The sequence below is a fragment of the Artibeus jamaicensis genome, unplaced genomic scaffold, assembly GCF_021234435.1.
Source record: "Artibeus jamaicensis isolate MK-2021 breed Jamaican fruit bat unplaced genomic scaffold, CSHL_Jam_final contig_1284, whole genome shotgun sequence".
Taxonomy (NCBI): Eukaryota; Metazoa; Chordata; class Mammalia; order Chiroptera; family Phyllostomidae; genus Artibeus; species Artibeus jamaicensis.
In genome coordinates this window covers 2,705,213-2,724,030 of record NW_026521249.1, presented here as the reverse complement: position 1 = coordinate 2,724,030, position 18,818 = coordinate 2,705,213, and the positions used below count along the sequence as shown (strand labels likewise).

At 38.7% G+C, this 18,818-nt stretch overlaps 1 protein-coding gene across 5 annotated transcripts in view; it reads left to right on the top strand.

Moving 5' to 3' along the window:
- MAP3K19 (mitogen-activated protein kinase kinase kinase 19) overlaps positions 1-18,818 on the top strand; it is an 85,011-nt gene that overhangs the window by 10,653 nt on the left and 55,540 nt on the right. For 4 of the 5 annotated variants that reach the window (XM_037167213.2, XM_037167215.2, XM_037167216.2 and 1 more), the window contains exons 1-2: positions 10,427-10,448; positions 13,554-13,666. In XM_037167213.2, coding sequence (XP_037023108.2) covers positions 10,427-10,448; positions 13,554-13,666 — 135 coding nt within the window. Of the gene's footprint in view, positions 1-6,273; positions 6,463-8,402; positions 8,558-10,332; positions 10,449-13,553; positions 13,667-18,818 lie in introns of those variants that run through there. The other variant, XM_037167211.2, reaches the window with a different exon arrangement.

The following is an 18,818-nucleotide window of genomic DNA, read 5'->3' as shown; positions in this document are numbered from 1 at the left end:
TTTCAGTCTGTTTAAGACTTTGTTCTGAGGGGGGTCTCTTGTAGGCAGCATATATTTAGAGTCATGATTTTTTTTATCCATTCAGATACCCTATGTCTTTTGATTGGAGTATTTAATCCATTTACATGAAAGGTTATTATTGATAGGTACTTATTCATTACCATTTTACTCCCTTTATACCTGTGTTCATCTTTCTCTCACTCTTTTTCTTCTTTTTCTTAAAGCAGTCCATGTAGCATATCTTACAGTGTTGGTTTGATAAAGGTGTATTCTTTTAGCTTTGTTTTGTCTGGGGAACTCCATATTTTGCCGTCTATTTTAAATGAGAACTTTGGTGGATAGAGTGGTCTTGGTTGCAGGCCTTTGCTTTTCATCACTTGGAATATTTCTTGCCTTTTCCTTCTGGCTTGTAGTGCTTCTGTTGAGAAGTCAGCTGCTAGACTTATTGGAGCTCCCTTGTACGCTACTTCTGCTTTCTCCTTTCTCTTTGAATTCTGCCATTTTAATTATGATGTTTCTTCGAGTGGGCCTCTTTGGATTCCTCTTGATTGGGACCCTCTGTGCTTCCAGGATTTGTGTTAGTTTTTCTTTCATCAAGTTAGGGGAGTTTTCCATCATATCTTTTTCAAACAGGTTTCCTATCCCTTGTTCCTCTTCTCCTTCTGGGATCCCTATTATATGGATATTATTATGCTTCATGTTGTCCTACATTTTCTGTAACTTCTTTTCATTCTTTTTGAGTCTTTTTTCTTCTTTCTGGGAGTTTTTTTCTACCTTTCCCTTCAGCTCGCTAGATCAATCCTCTGATTCATCTAGCCTGCTTTTGATTCCTTTTACTGTGTTCTTCAATTCACACATTGTATTCTTCATTTCCCCTTGGCTCTTGTATAACCATTGTTTTGAACTCAATATCTGATAGTTGACTTGACTCTATTTCATTTAACACTCTTTCTGAGGATTCCTCCTTTCCTTTCATTTGGGAGTTGTTTCTTTGTCTTCACATTATTTGTGAGACTCTTTTTGTTTGCCTCTGCTTCCTAAATTTATCTATTTTTGACTCCCTGAGTTTGTGGTGTGAACTTCTATGGTAGGGGATCTGTGAGATTCGGTGGTGCAGTCTCCTTGATCTCCTGAACTTGATGCTCTTGGGATGCCCTTTATGCTGTTTATGTTGGCTTCCTGATGTAAATGGGCTTTGACTGTTGTTGGGTTGTTCTTTGGTGGGCCCTTCCCTCCAGGTGGTTGACTGAGGGTCACTCTGCTCACCATGTCTTACATGCTGTTGTGTAGGTACTGCCAGAACAAAACCACAAAGCCCAGGAACAAACTTAAATCCACAAAAATAATTCCCTCCTCCGCACAATCCCATTATCAACAGCAAATGAACCAGTATTAATAAGGGTGTAAAGAGATTAAGACTATTATAAAAAAGGGGAGAGATAAACTATGGTATAAAATCAAGTGACTTAATATGAACAAACTTGATGGACAAGAAATGAATGTCGAAAAACTATGCAGGAAAGAAAATATCACTAATCATGAAGAAGACCACAATGGATTTTGTCTCAGTAGACTCTAGTACTTACCATTTTCTTCCCTTTCTGGATCAGCCTCTGGTGATTTCAGGTGTTGACCCATTGCGACCTTAGGCAGCCTGCTCCAAGACTGCCAGAGATCTACTGTCTGTGGCTGTCTCCATCAGTACCTGGTCACTCTGCACTCAGCAGCCAGGCTTAAGCCCCATAGGGTGGGGCAGAATCCCTTCTGGTGTTGGGGCTATCTTCAGGTTGCTGCTGTTCAGAGGGGAGTGGTCTGCCTGACCAAATGGCTACTGCCAAATGGGCAATGACTCAGCAATGGGATCCCTCTTTCAGTTCTTTCCTCAAAGCCTCTGTCCCCAGTCTCTCCTCAGGCATCTCTAGCCTACTCTGTTCCCAGCTTTGCTGGAGCCCAGGGTAAGTGGCTTCAAATGAAAATTTGTGCTTTGGCCCTTTAAACAGTTCTTTGTCTCCAGCCATCCATCTCTGGCCCAGAGCAACCCTGCTGCTTTTTGCTACTGGTTTTTATCTGTGTACTCTTTGGGCTCCAGTGTTCTAGGCTGGACAGCTTAGATTTTAGCTGTGTGTTGGATTTTAGAAGTGTGTTGGACCACACTTCTCAGTGGGATCCAACCAGTTGCTTAATTATCCCTCCAGCACTACCACCTGTGGGCACCCAGCCAGCCTTCTCAAGTTTCCACTGTACTCCTCACCAGTCTGTTTGTGCTGAAGATGGTTCTTTCTGTCTAAAATTATAAGGCTTCTTTCTCACTATTGTTCAGTTATTTGTTCCAGGTGATTTCTCCACAACTTAGTTGTAATTCCAGATTGGTCCTGGGAGGAGGTTAGTGTGGTTTCCATTCATTCTTCCGCCATCTTGCCTCCTTGACACGAATTTTTCTTGAAATGCTTTCTTACATCAGCTTCAGTTTGTTTTTTCCTCCTACCTCCCTGGCAACATCTTCCCAACCTCAGCTATGGAGTATTTCCTCTTATCTATTAAATATTGGCTTTCCTTAATAATATGGAGATGGCTCCTAATTCTGGAATTCAGCCTACATATCTGTGAGTTTCCAACTATGTCTGTCCACTTATATGTAACAAACATCTCAAACACAGCATGTTCAAATTATCTTCATTTTCTCCCCCAATCTAATCCTTCTGAGGAACAACAGCATCAATATTCCTCATTTCATTAAACAGCATCACCATTTATTTATCTTAAATCATTTTCTCATTCATACAATATTTATTCATGTTATAAGTGTTAGGTCGGAGTTTTTTTAAGAAACCAGATGGATGCAGTGAGCAAAGTGGCAGGGTTTATTAGTGGGAAAAAAAGAGGAAAATTGGAGCTAACCAAGGGTGGTTGAGACTCATGGGGGAAAGTGGAGAAAGTGGAGCCAACCAAGGGAGATTAAGGCTCTCTTGGTTGTTCTTAAGGCAGGGTTTTTAAAGGCAAAAACCTGCAAAGGGTAACTGGTTGGAGTGTCAGAGTCTAATTGGCTAGAGCTGGTTGCTGGGTACTATTTCTGCTGACCATTGTTTTTGATACATCTTGTCAGCCTCAAGTCAAAGCTGCATCCTGCTATGCTGGATAGGCTGACCCCAGACCCCAATCTTAGCCGAGGATCTGTTTGTCCTGGGTAGGGTTGGCAAGCAGTCCCCCAGGCTGACAGTGCAATTTCCCATCTGATGATTTTCCCATCTGATGATTTTCCCATTGTGCAATTTCCCATCTGATGATTTCCCATTCCTCCTAGGCCTGCCTATGACAGCATTAATACTCCTTATTTCATTAAACAGCATCACCATTTATTTCTCTTAAATCATTTACCCATTCATAACAATATTTATGCATGTGATAAAGTTTCTTGCCCTTATCAACTTGCATTCTAATGAAGGCAAAACACAATAAACAAGAAGACAAACAGCACTTAATTACATTACAAATTACTATTAGTGCTTTGAAATAAGCAGTAGAATGAATCATTTTTTTTGCTCATTAGTGGTCAAGAAAAGTTCTCCGTGTGCAGTTAAACTTTTGCTAAGACTGAAGTAATGATAAAGAATGACATTTGAAGAGCAGTTGAGGCAGAGGGAATAGCAGCTACAACGGCTTTTTGGTTAGGAAAAACTTGCATGTGTGAGGTAGAGAAAGGTTGTTAGAGCTTGCAGAGGGAGGAGGAAGAGTGGCATAAGATGAGGCTGGAAAGAAAGGTAGGTCCCAGGCCATGCAAGGCCACAAAGACATGCAAGATGTTTTCAAAAACAGCTTTATTGAGATATAATTCACATATCATAAAATCCGCCCATTTAAAGTGTTGAATTCAGTGGTTTTTAATATATTGACATGAGTGTGCAAGCATCACCACATTTTTAAAACATTTCATTACCCCCAAGAGAACCTCTCATCCCTCTACCACCTCAAAAACAAGCAAACAAAAAGGAAACCTGATAACCTTCAGCCAGTATTCCTTGTCATTCCCTCCTCTCCCTGCCCTAGCCCTAAGCAACCACTTTCTGTCCCTATAGATTTTCTTATTCTGGACTTTCATATGAATGGAATCACATAGGATGTGGTCTTTGTGGTTGGTCTCTTTCACATACTGTTTCCAAGGTTCATACACATTGTGGCATGCCTCAGTACTTCATTCCTTTTTATAGCTGAATATTATTTCATTATATGGATATACCACCTTTTATTAATTCATTTGTCCATTGATGGATATTTGAGTTGTTTTCATGTTTTGGTTACTATGAATAATGCTGCTATAAATATTTCTGCATGAATTTTGGCTTGGTCATATTTTCATTTCTCGTTCATTCTACTCCTAACATTCTTGGGAATGGAATTGCTGGCTCATGTGATAACTCTATGTTTAATTTTTTGAGGAACTGCCAGACTGTTTTTCCAAACTGGCTGTATCATTTATAGCAGTGTATACTGGTTCCAGTGTCTCTACACCCTTGCCAACACAACTGTTATCTGACTTTTTCAATTCTAGCTATTGTAATGAGTTTCATGTAAAAGTAGCTAAAAATGGGAGACCTATTAGAAGGCTGTTGCATTGTTTCAGGTGTGAGATTATGGTGGCCTGGTATGCTGTGACAGTAGGGAATATACATAAAAGTGGACTGGAATCAGATACCTGGGAGTTATCCTTGATCACCCTCAGCTCCCACATTTAATCAGCTCTGCCTCCTAAAAGTTTCTGGATTATACCCTCAGATATCCATTTACATTGCCACTTCCCTTATTCAGTCACCATATCTCCAGGATCTCATTGGTCTCCCAACTCCAACTCTTCCCCACAGCAATCTATTTCAGTAGCCAGAGTGATTTTACTTATTTGAGCATGTTATTTCTCTGCTTAAAATTCTTTACTGGCTTGTCCTTGCCCTGAAAATTATCACCCTAATTCCTGAAAGGAGTTGGTAAGGCCTTTCAATTTAACTGCTGATGACTTACTTCATCACATTTCCTACTCCTCCTTCCCCCATCCTGAGCTTCAGCCCATGCATAACTTCTTCTAGAGCTTTGAGCGGTATTTGTCCTCTTGTCCACTGTATTAAGTTGGGCTCCCGTAACAAACATACCATAGCCTGGATGTCTCAAACAGCAGAAATTTCTTTCTTCATATTTCTGGAGTCTGGAAAGTCCAAGATCAAGCTTCTGGTTGATTCAGTCTCCAGTGAGAGCTCTCCTGCTGGTTTGCAGATGGCCAACTTATGTCTGTGTCCTCACTTGGCAGTGGGAGGGAGAGGGCAAGAAGAAGAAGAAGGAGAAGGGGAGGAGGGAGGAGGAAGAGGAGGAGGAGGATGTCTCTTTTTCACTAATCCTATCAGATCAAGGCCCTATCCTTATAAAGTTATTCAACCTTAATTACTTCCTAGAAGCCCTCTCTACAAATACAATTACATTGTAGGTTAGGGCTTCAACGTATGGATTTTTCTGTCCATAGCATTCACAGTACTTTGTTCACACTATATGATTTGCCTGAACAATCTTTCCCAGCAGTCTTTGCCTAGTTGACTGAGCCTGATTCCCCAGTTCTCAACTTAGACATCACTTTCTCCAGGAAGTCTTCCCGGTCCCTGTAAGGCAGCTATTGGTTTCTTGTAAGTGTCCCCCTCAGCTTCCTGTATTTACCCTATCATTGCATATATCACACTGTGTTGCAATTGCCTTTTTATCCATTTCTGTTCCTCATTAGATTGCAAATGCCTTAAAACCTGGTTATCTGTCTTGTTTATTGTTGGGGTCTCAGCACTAAGAGCAATTCTTGACAAATATACTAGTCACTCAGTCCATATTTATTAAATAAATTATGCCTTCACGATTCTGAATAGAGTTTATTCTTTCCCTAGAAATATTTGTAATATTCAATAATCTATACACCTGAATTTTATGGTTTAGTATTATAAACTGCAGATGATACTAATAGGACTTGAATATTTTATGTGGGTTTAACATAAAATACTCACAGACTTCTAGTTAAAAAAAAAACTAGAGTACCCTCAAACCATTCATATCATGGAGATTTTTGTTTCCCAAATTTAAAAAAGACAAATAGCTATCACCGGCTTCCAAATCAATTCTTCATTTTTATGCCTCTCTTATTCTCCTTTCCTGTGTCATTAATCAAAGCCACCTCTAAGTAAGTTTTCTACTCAGCCGTGATGACATTATTGGTGCCCAAAAATACTAAATAAGAATGTTGTGGTGTTTCAGGTTGTTGGGTTTCTTCTGGAAAAGGGAGCAGATATCACCCTTTGCAATTACAACAATCAAACCGCTGTCCATGTGGCTCATTGTAATGTCCAAAGAAAACTCCTGGCCACCAGTGCAATCCAGACTCCCCAAATGCAGCTTCTACGAAGTTCATGGCAAGGTCATCTTGAACAGCTTCAACACTTGTTGGTCAGTCAAGTTGATATTTGCTTCTGCCTTTGGTGGGTTGGTGGGTGGTAAGAAGGGCACAGACTATATGATTCTTTTTTAAAAAGAATAAGTTCTCTTAAAAAGCAGTCCCAGGAATTTTCAGGCAGGAATATGACAAAGAAACACGGTCAAATAGGACACTGAAGTGAAAAACAAGATAACAAAAGAACAAAGCAGCAGCTTATTTCCACCTTCCTCCAGCTGGATTCCAGTCACGCTGCACCCTTGGGAAATGATGTGCTCCTGGGATGCCCCTGGAGAGCTACTGTCAACTTGCCCAGAAGCATTCCCTTGACATCTTTGCCATTTGTACGATTGCTGTTTAGATCCCTTTGGACTAGTTGCAGTTATTATCTTTATCCTGAAAAGGGAATCAGAGAGCTTATGCTTTACATAATATTTAGTTGTGACTAAAGGAATTAAGAGGACACATTTTTTAAAATGTTTTTTTCTTAGGGTATTGATCTTCTTGTTTAGATTTTCAACCCGTAGATACTCTTTTCCAGTGTAACTTGAGAAACCATATCCATACCGAAGGACATTAACTATTGGTGGCTCCTGTCTACTCTTGGCATTTACATTCAGAGATTCTGTCAGGTCACATGACCTATCTGAGAAAAAATCAATTGCTGCTAGGGAACAGTTTCTCCCATTCCCTTATGGTAGAGATACAAATAGGTAAAGAAAAAGAGAATGGTATTCTAGTCACCGGGAGGTTAAGAAAATATACAACATCCAAAGTACTCTACAGCTTTTGTTGTATTAAAAGATAGCCTAAAATTACCATACCTCATGAATTCCAGCTTAGAATTTTTTTGAAAGATAGTACATTTATTTTAATGGCATTTGCTGCAATTGTAATCCAATGTCTATTTTTGTGACCACGTTTTTCACCCCTAAAGACTGGCAGCCGGGTTTTAAGAAACTAGCATGTATAACTGAATCCAGAAGTTAATCAACAGATGCTGGAAATCGTGCTGTTGTAAGACTATGCTCAGCTCAAAACTTTCATGTTAGTTCTAACTAATAATAAACATTGATATAAGAGGTGGTTTCTTTTCAGAGACTGAAAAAAATGTTAACTAATTAATTCCCACAGCACCCCTCTGAGGTAATATCATTATCTATAGTTTTTCCCTGGAGAAACTGGGGAATAGCAATATTGACTATATTAACATGGCAAAAAATGAAACAGATGAAAATTAGTTACTTTGGTCTATGAAATAAACGATTTGGATAATTTGGACTTTCAGTAGCTTTTCAGTTTTGAATTATCCAAACTTAGAATTTAAATAATTAAAAACATTAAAACAACAAACATCTGTATGTCCACCATTTGATTATATAAACACAGTTAAATGAATGGCTTCATTATTGTAAGTCAGTCAATCATCCCACAAATATTTATGAGCATGTGTCAGACACTCTACTCTCCAATCATCAAAACAACCCTGCAGGGAAAACACTGTCATTCCCACTTTATAGCTGAGGACTCTGAAGGACAGTGAGTAGTGTTGCCAGATTTTGCAAATAAAAATATAGAACACTCATTTGAATTTGAACTTTAGATAAATATCATTTTTTAGTATAATTGTGTCCCAAATGAAAATTATTCATTGTTTAACCGATGGTGCCCCTTATTTCATCAGGGTGATTTAATCACCTTTGAACAGAGTGTTCTTGATATAACCCTATCAGAGTGATTAAATAACCAACTTAAAAAGCTGAAATTGAAGCCCAGTTCTATCTGCCTCTCAGGCCTGTGTTCTTCCAATCCATCAGCTCCTCCTCAATATACGTACTGAAAAAGAATGTACTGAAGTTAAAGTAAGATTTTGGCCAAGCAATGAAAATGCAAGGATTAGTGTAAATAGACATTCAGAAAAACATAATGGAAATAAAGCTTCACATTTTTAAAGGCATCTGAAGAATTCCTGGACATAAATTTCCCAAACCGACATGGCTTGACCGCTCTAATGCTGGCTGTGAGAGATGTGGACCTGTTTGAGAGCCTTGAAATGCTGTCGGCCTACAGACCCATAGAGGTCCTGTCTGCGCTTCTCAAGCATGGCGCGTGAGTATGAGTATGAACAGCAGGGGAAGTGTGCGGATGCCATTCTTCTTCACAGAAGCCATGTCCATTTTTTAAATCATATATACTAAATGCATGTGCGTGTTCATAAAAAGGACTTCATAGTTGCAACTGATACACAGATGTTAGACGTTGCTCTCTATTATTCTTATTACATTGGTCCTTTGTTTTACTGGTTTAAATAGTTTTTCTTTTGGTAGTCACTGGGAATGTCAGACAATTTTTTAGTATGTAGCTCCCTACTCCCAAGATGTTACTGGAGAATTATTTAATGAACAATACTAAAGCATTGTCCATTATCAACAGCAGTTTATAATAATGATTTGAAATTATTCTAAAAATTACTGCATGCCAACATGCTCTTTGCAGAGAGAGCAAGTAAACACTTAACTAAAAAAATCAGAGAAGGTTAACAAACAGTCTCATGTTAGAATTGCAGTTTCCTAATGCTGCTTGTTACCTAAATATCTTGTCACCAAATAAGAACTGATGGCCCAAGCTCTTTCATATGGATTTATTTTGAAAAGAGAAAGGAAAAAGGAGCCTCAAAAAGAAAAGTATAATCTAGAATGTGAGCTATTTTAGAAGTATTGGATAGTATAAGAGGTTGAAGATGGAAATTTGAAGATACCTCAGAATTTAGTATTGACAAACAGCTGAGGAGAGGGTTAGAAATTGAGCTTACTGGATACTGCCCCGGAGATAGTGTTCAGCAGTCCTGGAGTGGGCTTCTGAATACAGGACAGCAAAGGATGCCACATGGAGAAATGCAATCATGGCAGATGAGTAAACTAAGGTCTAAGTAAGACCTTAGTAGATCCAAGGTAGATCCAAGTAAGACCCAAGGTAGATCAAGGTGGTGGCAATTTCCTGATCCTTGATTTTCTGCTATTTCTTTTGAATCATAATCTTTGTTGGAGAAAAGACAATAATAGAATATTACTGCCCAGTCTCATAATGATAGATTCAAATTCAAAGATGTTAGGTCAAAGACCACGATCAACTCTCTCCTTGCCTCAAAACGTGACTAGGAAGTTTTATTGTTTCTCTCACCGTAACCTGTTGATAGGGTTCTCGTCATTTACCCTCTGGATCTCTTTGAGCTGACTGATGTCTAATCCTAGGACTCGGTACAGGGTAGAGAGGCTATTAGTGCCATTGCAAGAAGCCCTACGATCAACCAATTGAGTTTAACAACCACAGGGCAAAGCAAAGGGAAATGAAAAGACCATGCAGACAGAGATTTTATGACAAGATCATTTCACTCAACCAAGAGCCTATGAAATAAGCTTAATTTTAAAGAGAGATTCCATGCCATTGCACTATTTTGAATGATTAAAAGATTTGGTGTTAGTATTAAAAAAAAGATATATCAGGAAAGTAAGCAGTTAGCTAAAACATTGGAAAGAAAAAGACTGAAGTCAACTATTTAGAATGATAAGATAATGCTTAATCAAGATGATTTTATCTTTGCTTTAATTTATACATCACTAAAGCGTTATGAAAATTTTTGTACAAAATTTTCTGCAAATATTAGGATGTTTTTAGAATGGGAGTTGGAATAAGATATATAGTATATCCCTTTTATTTAACCATCTTGAAAAATTGTCAGTATTTCATACATTTTGAAGTCATTATCCCCAAACTACATAAGATTACTTTTATTTATTTGATGTCAGTGATTTTCCTTTCATATTCATCTTCTTTTTCAACAGATTTAACTAAATAATCTTTGATGTTGATTCTATTCCCTGTAGAGACCCTAAACTCTGTGATTTTAGTGGAAAATCAGCAATACATTATGTATCACAAATAAAGAGCTTAAAGAAACAGCAGTTATTGGACATTATAATGAATTCTATGCCAAAACCAGGTAAGTATTTATATTTCGCTCTCAAATTTTCCCGGCTATAAGAGCCCTACTAGAAATCTTTCTTTTTTTTCACATGTATTTCATGGGCCCATTTGAAGAAATCTAGCCAACAGCTATTTACTGAGCAGTGTCTGACAGCCCATGGCTAGGTTCTCTGAGGAATGCGAAGAGGCCCAAGACATGGTCCAAACTTTTGAAAGTGTTCAGTATGGTCAGGGATCTATCACATAAGTCAGATGAGAAAGAACTTGCTGTGAATCCGAAAGGGAAAAGGGACATATGGTAGTTCTTGAATGCTGGATAAGATATGGTAGGGAGAATAAAAGAGAGAAAGTTTGATATAGGTGGGGAAAGAGAGTCTGAGCAAAGACATAGTCACAGCCATAGCAAAAGGCACAATGAAAAATAATGCCACTGAGCAACATGTGACTTTGTGAAACCTGATTGACTTTATTGTTTAATTGGCTTTTTCTTTGAAGCTTCTGGGCAGGAAACAATGCATACCTAAAATAGATTTCACGAAGAAGGTGAGAGTCAGTCTTGTCCTTGAAAAATGGTAAGATTTGAACTTGAGAAGCAGAGGCTTCATGCTGTAAGGGAGTGTGGTTATCCTAGGGCCAACAAGGAGAGTAGAATTGAAAGTTCATGTCAGGGAAAAGGAACACAGGACATCAGATACATAAAGAAACTGGTGTGGGGAAACTTTGCCTGCAAGCCCCCTGTCCGCCATGGATGAAAATGAAACTACCAAGACGTGATCTGCTTGGGGAGGAGAGGTGATCAGTCTCTTACAGGAGAAGGACCAAGAGCCCCTTCCTCAAGAGCTTTTATTAGGTTTGGAACACACAGGAATACAGGTAAAGCTCATCAATCAATGTCAGGTGGCAAGGATCAAACAATAGATAACATTTCAAAGAAATCTGAGGGCTTAGTCTGAGTCAGTGTCTGTCAGGTAAGGGAGTTGCAAAAACTTTGGGAGACATAGTCATTTTCTGCTCGGACTCTTATCATATGAATGAAAACACTCTTAGCAAAGCAGGCTTCACAAGACTTCAGGAATTCTTTCTTATGCCCGATCACCCTGGAACCTGCTCTAGCTGGCAAAGGGCTACACCACCTTCCCCATCATAGGTTTTTAGGTTTAAGTGGATTAGAGCCAGGAAGCACTTCTCCCAGATGGAAATGGGGACTCAGGCTATGTCAGAATAGCTGGGGAGCAAGGGTCCATCACCCCCTCTTTGCTGCAGCCCCCCTGAGTCCTTCCTTGAGGGCCTCCCAAATGATTGTGTCTGGCTTAGGTTGCCCCTCCTCTGAGGAGTGGTACCCATCATTGACTAACTGACCAAGCATTGGGGGCAGAGATGAATGAAGGAGAAGCATCGCTGCTGCCAGAGATAAGCTTTGTCTTTATAGTGGCTCACAGTCTGGAGGTCACTCACTGAGCCTTGTCTATGGGGGGCAGTTACAGCTCCTGAAACCAGGCAGAGCAGTTCCCAACAAATTGGGTACATTGAGGACCCATTAAGTATAAAGCTAAGGATATAATTTTTCAATGTCTGCTATAATTTTTGGTCTTCTATCTTCATATATGCTGGGGTACTGTTGGCTGTTTGCTCTGTTCCTCTGTAGATCAGCCGTGTTTTTCTCCCATGTGTAGGGGGAAGTGGCATCTGCTCCCTCCTACCTCGCTGCCATCTTCCCTCCCCCTGAGGATATAATTTTTTTCAATAAAATAGAATCACTGAAGAATTCTGAACCAGAGAATGATGAAACCCATATTTTAGGAAAATTAACCTGTTCTTATTCTGTAGGATAGATTCAAAGAAAGAGACTCATGGGAGGGAGCTCTGTTAAGAAAGTATAAAAGTGTCCATGTGTGGTGATAAGAACAAGGAAGAGACCTTGGACAAGGTGTGGTAGTGGGCCTGAGAGGTGCTGGATGTAGTGCATTTAAAAGATATTGTGAAAGAAGAATTCACAGAACTTGATGTAAAGCTGATAGAGGAGACACAAAGATGAAAGTTGAGGAAGGGTTGTGCCAAACATGATTCCGAAGTTTCAGCCCTGGGAGGTGGGGAGATGGAAAGACAATAAATAAACCAGAAGAACACTGATTTGGTGAGGATATTGAAGGTAATGTGTTCTAAAACAGTGGATTGATGGAACCCTGGCACTGTGAAGTAACAGCTTTCTGTAGGACAGAGCTTCTGAGAAAGGATGGGTTGATGGGTCAGCCTGGGAGTTCTCTACACAAAGACTATGAGGACCTGAGAGTGGACAAAATCATTGAAGGACTGATGATGGTGAAGAAAGTGCAGGAGATTGAGCCAAGGAGGTGCACCCACCGTTAGAGAGTGGTGTGCACACAGGGTCTCAGGGGAGTGAGAGAGGGAGGAGGAGAATGGGGAGAGAGTTGCAAGAGGAGTAAATGGAAACATCAAAGTAGAAAAGAGGTTACAAAGTAGATATGGTAAGGATGTGAGAAGTTTCAGTGGCAGGATAGAGGCAGAAAATAGATGGCAAAAAGTAAAGAAGAAAAATGTGGAGAAGAAATAGAGGGTCTGAGTATAGAACACTGGTTCAATTTTGTTTCAGTTACAAGATAAATGGAACAGCCATTGGAGGAGGAAGATGTTTTCATCCAAGAGCCCATGGTTATTGAAGAAGTGTCAATCTAGCAGGAGCGGGGTGAATATGATGAGAACAGTGCCCCTCAGGAGCTAACTGGGAGTTCACTGTTGGTTGTTCAAACTGTCAATTTAATGTGGCTTCAGAGCCAGACAGGAGGTGTGCTTGCAGTGGCTGAGTAGCTTTACCTTTGGCAGCTATAGAGCAAGTGCAATTTCCAGCCCATTGTTAGGGGTTTCACTTAGCAATTGCCTAATTTAAAAACCAACCAAACAAAAACCTGTTCATTCTGTGGACTTTTGTTCTCACATCTGTTCCTGTGGAAATTATCCCCTGAAGCTCCGTCAGGATCCCAGACCACTATTTCAGGAAAATATTTGACAAATGGAACTTATTTTCAAGCCAAGAGCTAGATCTTCCTGTGAAATTGCTAGAGATGAGTCTTATCAAAACATGTTGTTATATTTCTTTTGGCAGAAAGACATGCTGAATCATTGCTTGACATTGGTCATGATACATACTCTTCTCCAACGGATATGACAGTTACTAAGAAACAGAATATGCTTTTGCAAAGCATCAGCAGCAGTGAGGTAAGATGTTCTCTTTAAAGAAACAAGCCAACAAAAAAATGGATAACCTACTCCATCTACTGCTTCATTTGTGTTGCTTGAATATTTTATAACAATTATATACTATAATTATATTTTAATATAATCATAAATTTAAAGCACAATTAATATAACATTTTTTTTAGTTTAACCACAGAACAGTAATTAGCTAGTCAACTCTCAGTCTCATGTCTTGTGTGTGTGTGTGTGTGTGTGTGTGTGTGCATTTAATACCACAAAATATTGTTGCATCCACACTAAATAAAAAAGTGTAGCTTGTTTTTATGTTTGTTAATATGGAAAAGGAGAGGATCATTTGAGCATGTCAAATTCATCACAGGGTACCACAAAGGAGACGCCTCCTCATGTCTGTAGCCTGTGATGGATGACTTCACAAAAAGTCCCTCGTAGTACAGTAACAGTACTAGTAACAAAGATTGTGATCCACAGGAAACTATGGAATGACACAGAACAAATTTGTAACAGTGGTTGTCTGTGGGGAGAGACATAGATAGAGATGGACTTTACCCTGTATCCTCTTGAATTTTTATGAAATTATTATTTGTACCTCTTGAATTTTTATGAAATTAACATAGTCCAAACAGTTAAAATATTACTACTCAGTATTTTATTGATTAGAAAATATGGCCACAAAGTTGTTGATTTTAAAATTCAATAAGGTATAGGCTATAATATTTGTAAGCAATAATGAGTTTTGAAGATGGTGGAGTAAACACATTTCAGTCCCTTTTGCTTTTCAAAAATCTTCCCAAAACAACGAAGAAAATTGTAACTGTTTTTTTAACTTTTTATTTTGAAGTAATTGTAGATTCACAAGAACTTACACATAGAGACCCTTTCTACCCTTCACCAGCATTCCCCAACAAGAGCTATTGTTGTAACTATCGTACGTTGTCAAAACTAGAAGACCGGCACTGACACAATATGAGACCACAGACCTCACTTGGATTTCACCAGACTTTGCATGCATGCCTTTCTCTTTTTATTTATTTTTTTTCTGTTTGTATGTGTCTGTGTGCAGAGGTATATGACATTTTATCCCCTAACACCATAATCAAGATACAAAAGTGTTTGGTCACCACAAAGTAATCCCCTCCTACTACCCTCTTTATGACCACACGCAACCCCCTTCCCTAACTCCTGCCAACTACCAATCTGTTCTCCATCTCTGTATATTTTTTCACTTTGAAAATGTCATATAAATGGAATTATCATACATGTAAATTTGTGAGACTGGCTTTTTCTATTCTGCAAAATGTTCTTGAGATAGAAAAGTTGTGTGTGTCAATAGTTTATTTGGATTACTAAGTAATAGTCTATGATACAGGTATTTAACCATTCACCCATTGTAAGACATTTGGTTTATTTCCAGTGTGGGCCTATTACAAATAAAGCTACTATGAAAATTAGTGTACAGGTTTTTGTGCACACATATGTTTTTATTTCTCAAAGACATGTGCCCAGAAGTCCAGTTACTGTCATATGTGTGGTAAATGTATGTTTAACTTATTTTTTTAAATACCACAGTATATATATATATATATATATATATATATATATATATATATATATATACACATTTTATTATGCTATGACTATTGTCCTATTTTTTCTCCTCTTCATTCCTTTCCTCTCTGTACCACTCGTCCCACCAGCATTCCCCCACCTTAGTTCTTGTCCATGAGTCATACATAGAGGTTATTTGGCTTCTCCATTTCCCATATTACTCTTAATCCCCACCCCCATATATTTTGTACCTACAATTTATGCTTCTTATTCTCTGTATTTTCCCCCATCCCCCGCCCCTCTCCTCTTCCCCACTGATAGCCCTTCATGTGATCTCCATTTCTGTGGTTCTGTTCTTGTTCTAGTTGTTTGCTTAGTTTGTTTTTGTTTTTTTAGGTTCAGTTGTTGATAGTTGTGTTGGCTATCATTTTCTGGTTCATAATTTTTATCTTCTTTTTTAGGTAAATCACTTTAACATTTCCTATAATAAGAGCTTGGTGATGATGAACTCCTTTAACTTGACCTTATCTGGGAAGCACTTGATCTGCCCTTCCATTCTAAATGATAACTTTGTTGGATAGAGTAATCTTGGATGTAGGTCCTTGCCTTTCATGACTTGGAATACTTCTTTCCAGCCCCTTCTTGCCTGCAAGGTTTCTTTTGAGGAATCAGTTGATAGTCTTATGGGAACTCCTTTGTAGGTAACTGTCTCCTTTTCTCTTGCTGCTTTTAAGATTCTCTCCTTATCTTTAATCTTGGGTAATGTATTATGATGTGCCTTGGTGTGTGCTTCCTTAGGTCCAGCTTCTTTGGGACTCTCTGAGCTTTCTGGACTTCTCGGAAGTCTATTTCCTTTGCTAGATTGGGGAAGTTCTCCTTCATTGTTTTTTTTCAAATACGTTTTTAATTTCTTGCTCTTCCTCTTCTCCTTCTGGCACCCCTATGATTCAGATGTTAGAATGTTTAAAGTTGTCCTGGAGGTACTTAAGCCTCTCCTCATTTTTTGGATTCTTGTTCCTTCATTCTGTTCTGGTTCGGTGTTTATTTCTTCCTTCTGCTCCAAACTGTTGATTTGAGCCCCAGTTTCCTTCCTGTCACTGTTGGTTCCCTGTACATTTTCCTTTATTTCACTTTTCATAGCCTTCATTTTTTCCTCTAATTTGTGACCATATTCAACCAATTCTGTGAGTATCCTGATTAGCAGTGTTTTGAACTTTGCATCTGATAGGTTGGCTATTTCCTCCTTGCTTGGTTCTATTTTTGGAGTTTTTATCTGTTCTTTCATTTGGGGCATATTTTTTTCATCTCAGTGGGCCTGTTATGTAGTAAGAAGCGAAGCCTTAGGTATTCACCAGGGCAGGGCAACCCACGTTGCTGAATTGTGATGCTATACATGAGGGAGGGGTCTGAGAGGGAACAATGGTACTTATTCAGCTCTCGGCCAGCTTTCAGTCACTTTCTCCACTACCTACCAGCAAGTTGAGCCCTTCTGGTGCTGATTTCTGGGTGGGTAGTTTTGTGTGTGTTCTAGGACCCTGTAAGTTTCTCCAACAAACTCTTCTATGAGTCTGGGAGTTTCTCTGCCACCTCAACCCCCACAGGTTTTTTTCAGTCAGAGGTCGAGGCTTTATTTTCCCATGCTGGAACCCTGAGTTGTGTGGTCTGTCTCATTCCCTAGTTGTTCCTCCCAGTTTATCCATAGGCAAATGTGGGACTGCCCAGTCTGCCAGCTACCACCTTGCTGACCCTAGTCCTCCAGCCACTGCCTTGTGGAGAGTCCTCTATGTACTACCCTGGGCTTTCTGTCTCTGCCCCTCCTACTAGTCTGGATGAATGTTTCTTCTTCAACTCCTTGGTTATTGGATTTCTACACAGTTCAATTTTTTGGCAGTTCTGGTTATTTTTTGTTTTAAATTTTTTTGTCTGTATTTTGTTTGTACAAGGAGGCAAAGTCTATCTGCCAATGCCTCCATCTTGGCCAGAAGTGCCAAACAATATTCCAGAGTGACTCTACTATTTTATATTCCCACCAGCAATAAATGAGAGATCCACCTTTGTCAGTATTCGATACTTAAGCATTTAAAAATATATATATTTTATTTATTTATCTTTAGAGGGGATGGGAAGGAGAGAGGGAGAGAAATATCAGTATATGGTTGCCTTTCGAGTGTCCCCTGCTGGGAACTGGCCTGCAACCCAGGCATGTGCCCTGACTTGGAATCAAAACATGATACTCTGGTTCACAGGTCCACGCTTAATCCACTGAGCTACACCAGCCAGGGCTCAGCATTTTTTTTTGTAATTTTAACTATTCTGATAGATGTGTCATGGTATCTCATTGTGGTTTTACTTTGTATTTACCTAATTACCAATGCTGAATATTTTTTCATGTGTTTATGTACCATCAGCATTAATCATCTGTTTAAGTCTTTTGTTCATTTTCTAATTGAATTATTCATTTTCTTACTGTCAGGTTTACAGAATTCTTTATATATCCTGGATATATAATTCACCAATATTTTTCGCTAGTCAGTAAGAAAAACTTGGCTTGCTTATTTCACCCTTTTGAAAAAAAATTTTTATTTTTCAATTACGGTTGGTATACAATATTGTATTAGTTTCAGGTGTGCAACCCAGTGATTCGATACTTACATAACTGATGAAATGATCACCCTGATAAATCTAGTACCCATCTGACACCACACATAGTTATTACAATATTATTGACTGTATTTCCTATGCTGTACTTTACATTCCTGTGACTGTTTTACACATATTAATCTTCCCCCCTTTTTCATTCATCTCCTCTAAGGCCCCCCGTCTCTTAGCCATCAACATATTCTCTGTACCTATGAGTCTGTTTCAAGTCTGCCTGTTTGTTTATTTTGTTTTTTAGATTCTACATATAAGTGAAATCATATGGTATTTGTCTTTCTCTGTCTTACATATTTTACTCAACACAATATGTTCTAGGTTTATACATTTATTTCAGATGGCAGGATTTCACTTTTTATTATGGCTGAGTTATATTTTATTGTATACAATATGCACTTCTCTTTTTTATCCATTCATCTATTGATGGACATATGTTGCTTTCATATCTTACCTATTGTAAATAATGCTATAACATAGATAAAGACCCTTTAACGTTTCTAGTACTACTGGTTTGGTGGTAATGAACTCCTTTAGTTTTTTTTTCTTGTTAGGGAAGCTCTTTATCTGTCTTTTTGATTCTAAGTGATAGCTTTGCTGGGTAGAATAATCTTGGTTGTAGGTCCTTACTTTTCATTATTCTGAATATTTCATGCCAGTCCCTTCTGGCCTGAGGACTCATGGACATGGACAACAGTGTGATGATTGCTGGGGGGAGAGGGGTATAAGGGAACTAAATGGTAATTTAAAAAATACAATAAAGATGAAAATTTTTAAAAACTTTCTCTTGAGAAACAGCTGATAGTCTTATGGAACCTTCCTTATAGGTAACTAAGTGTTTTTCTCTGGCTGCTTTTAAGATTTTTCTCTTTGTCTTTAACCTTCATCATTTTAATTATGATGTGTCTTGGTGTCGGCCTCTTTGGGTTCATCTTGTTCAGGACTCTCTGCACTT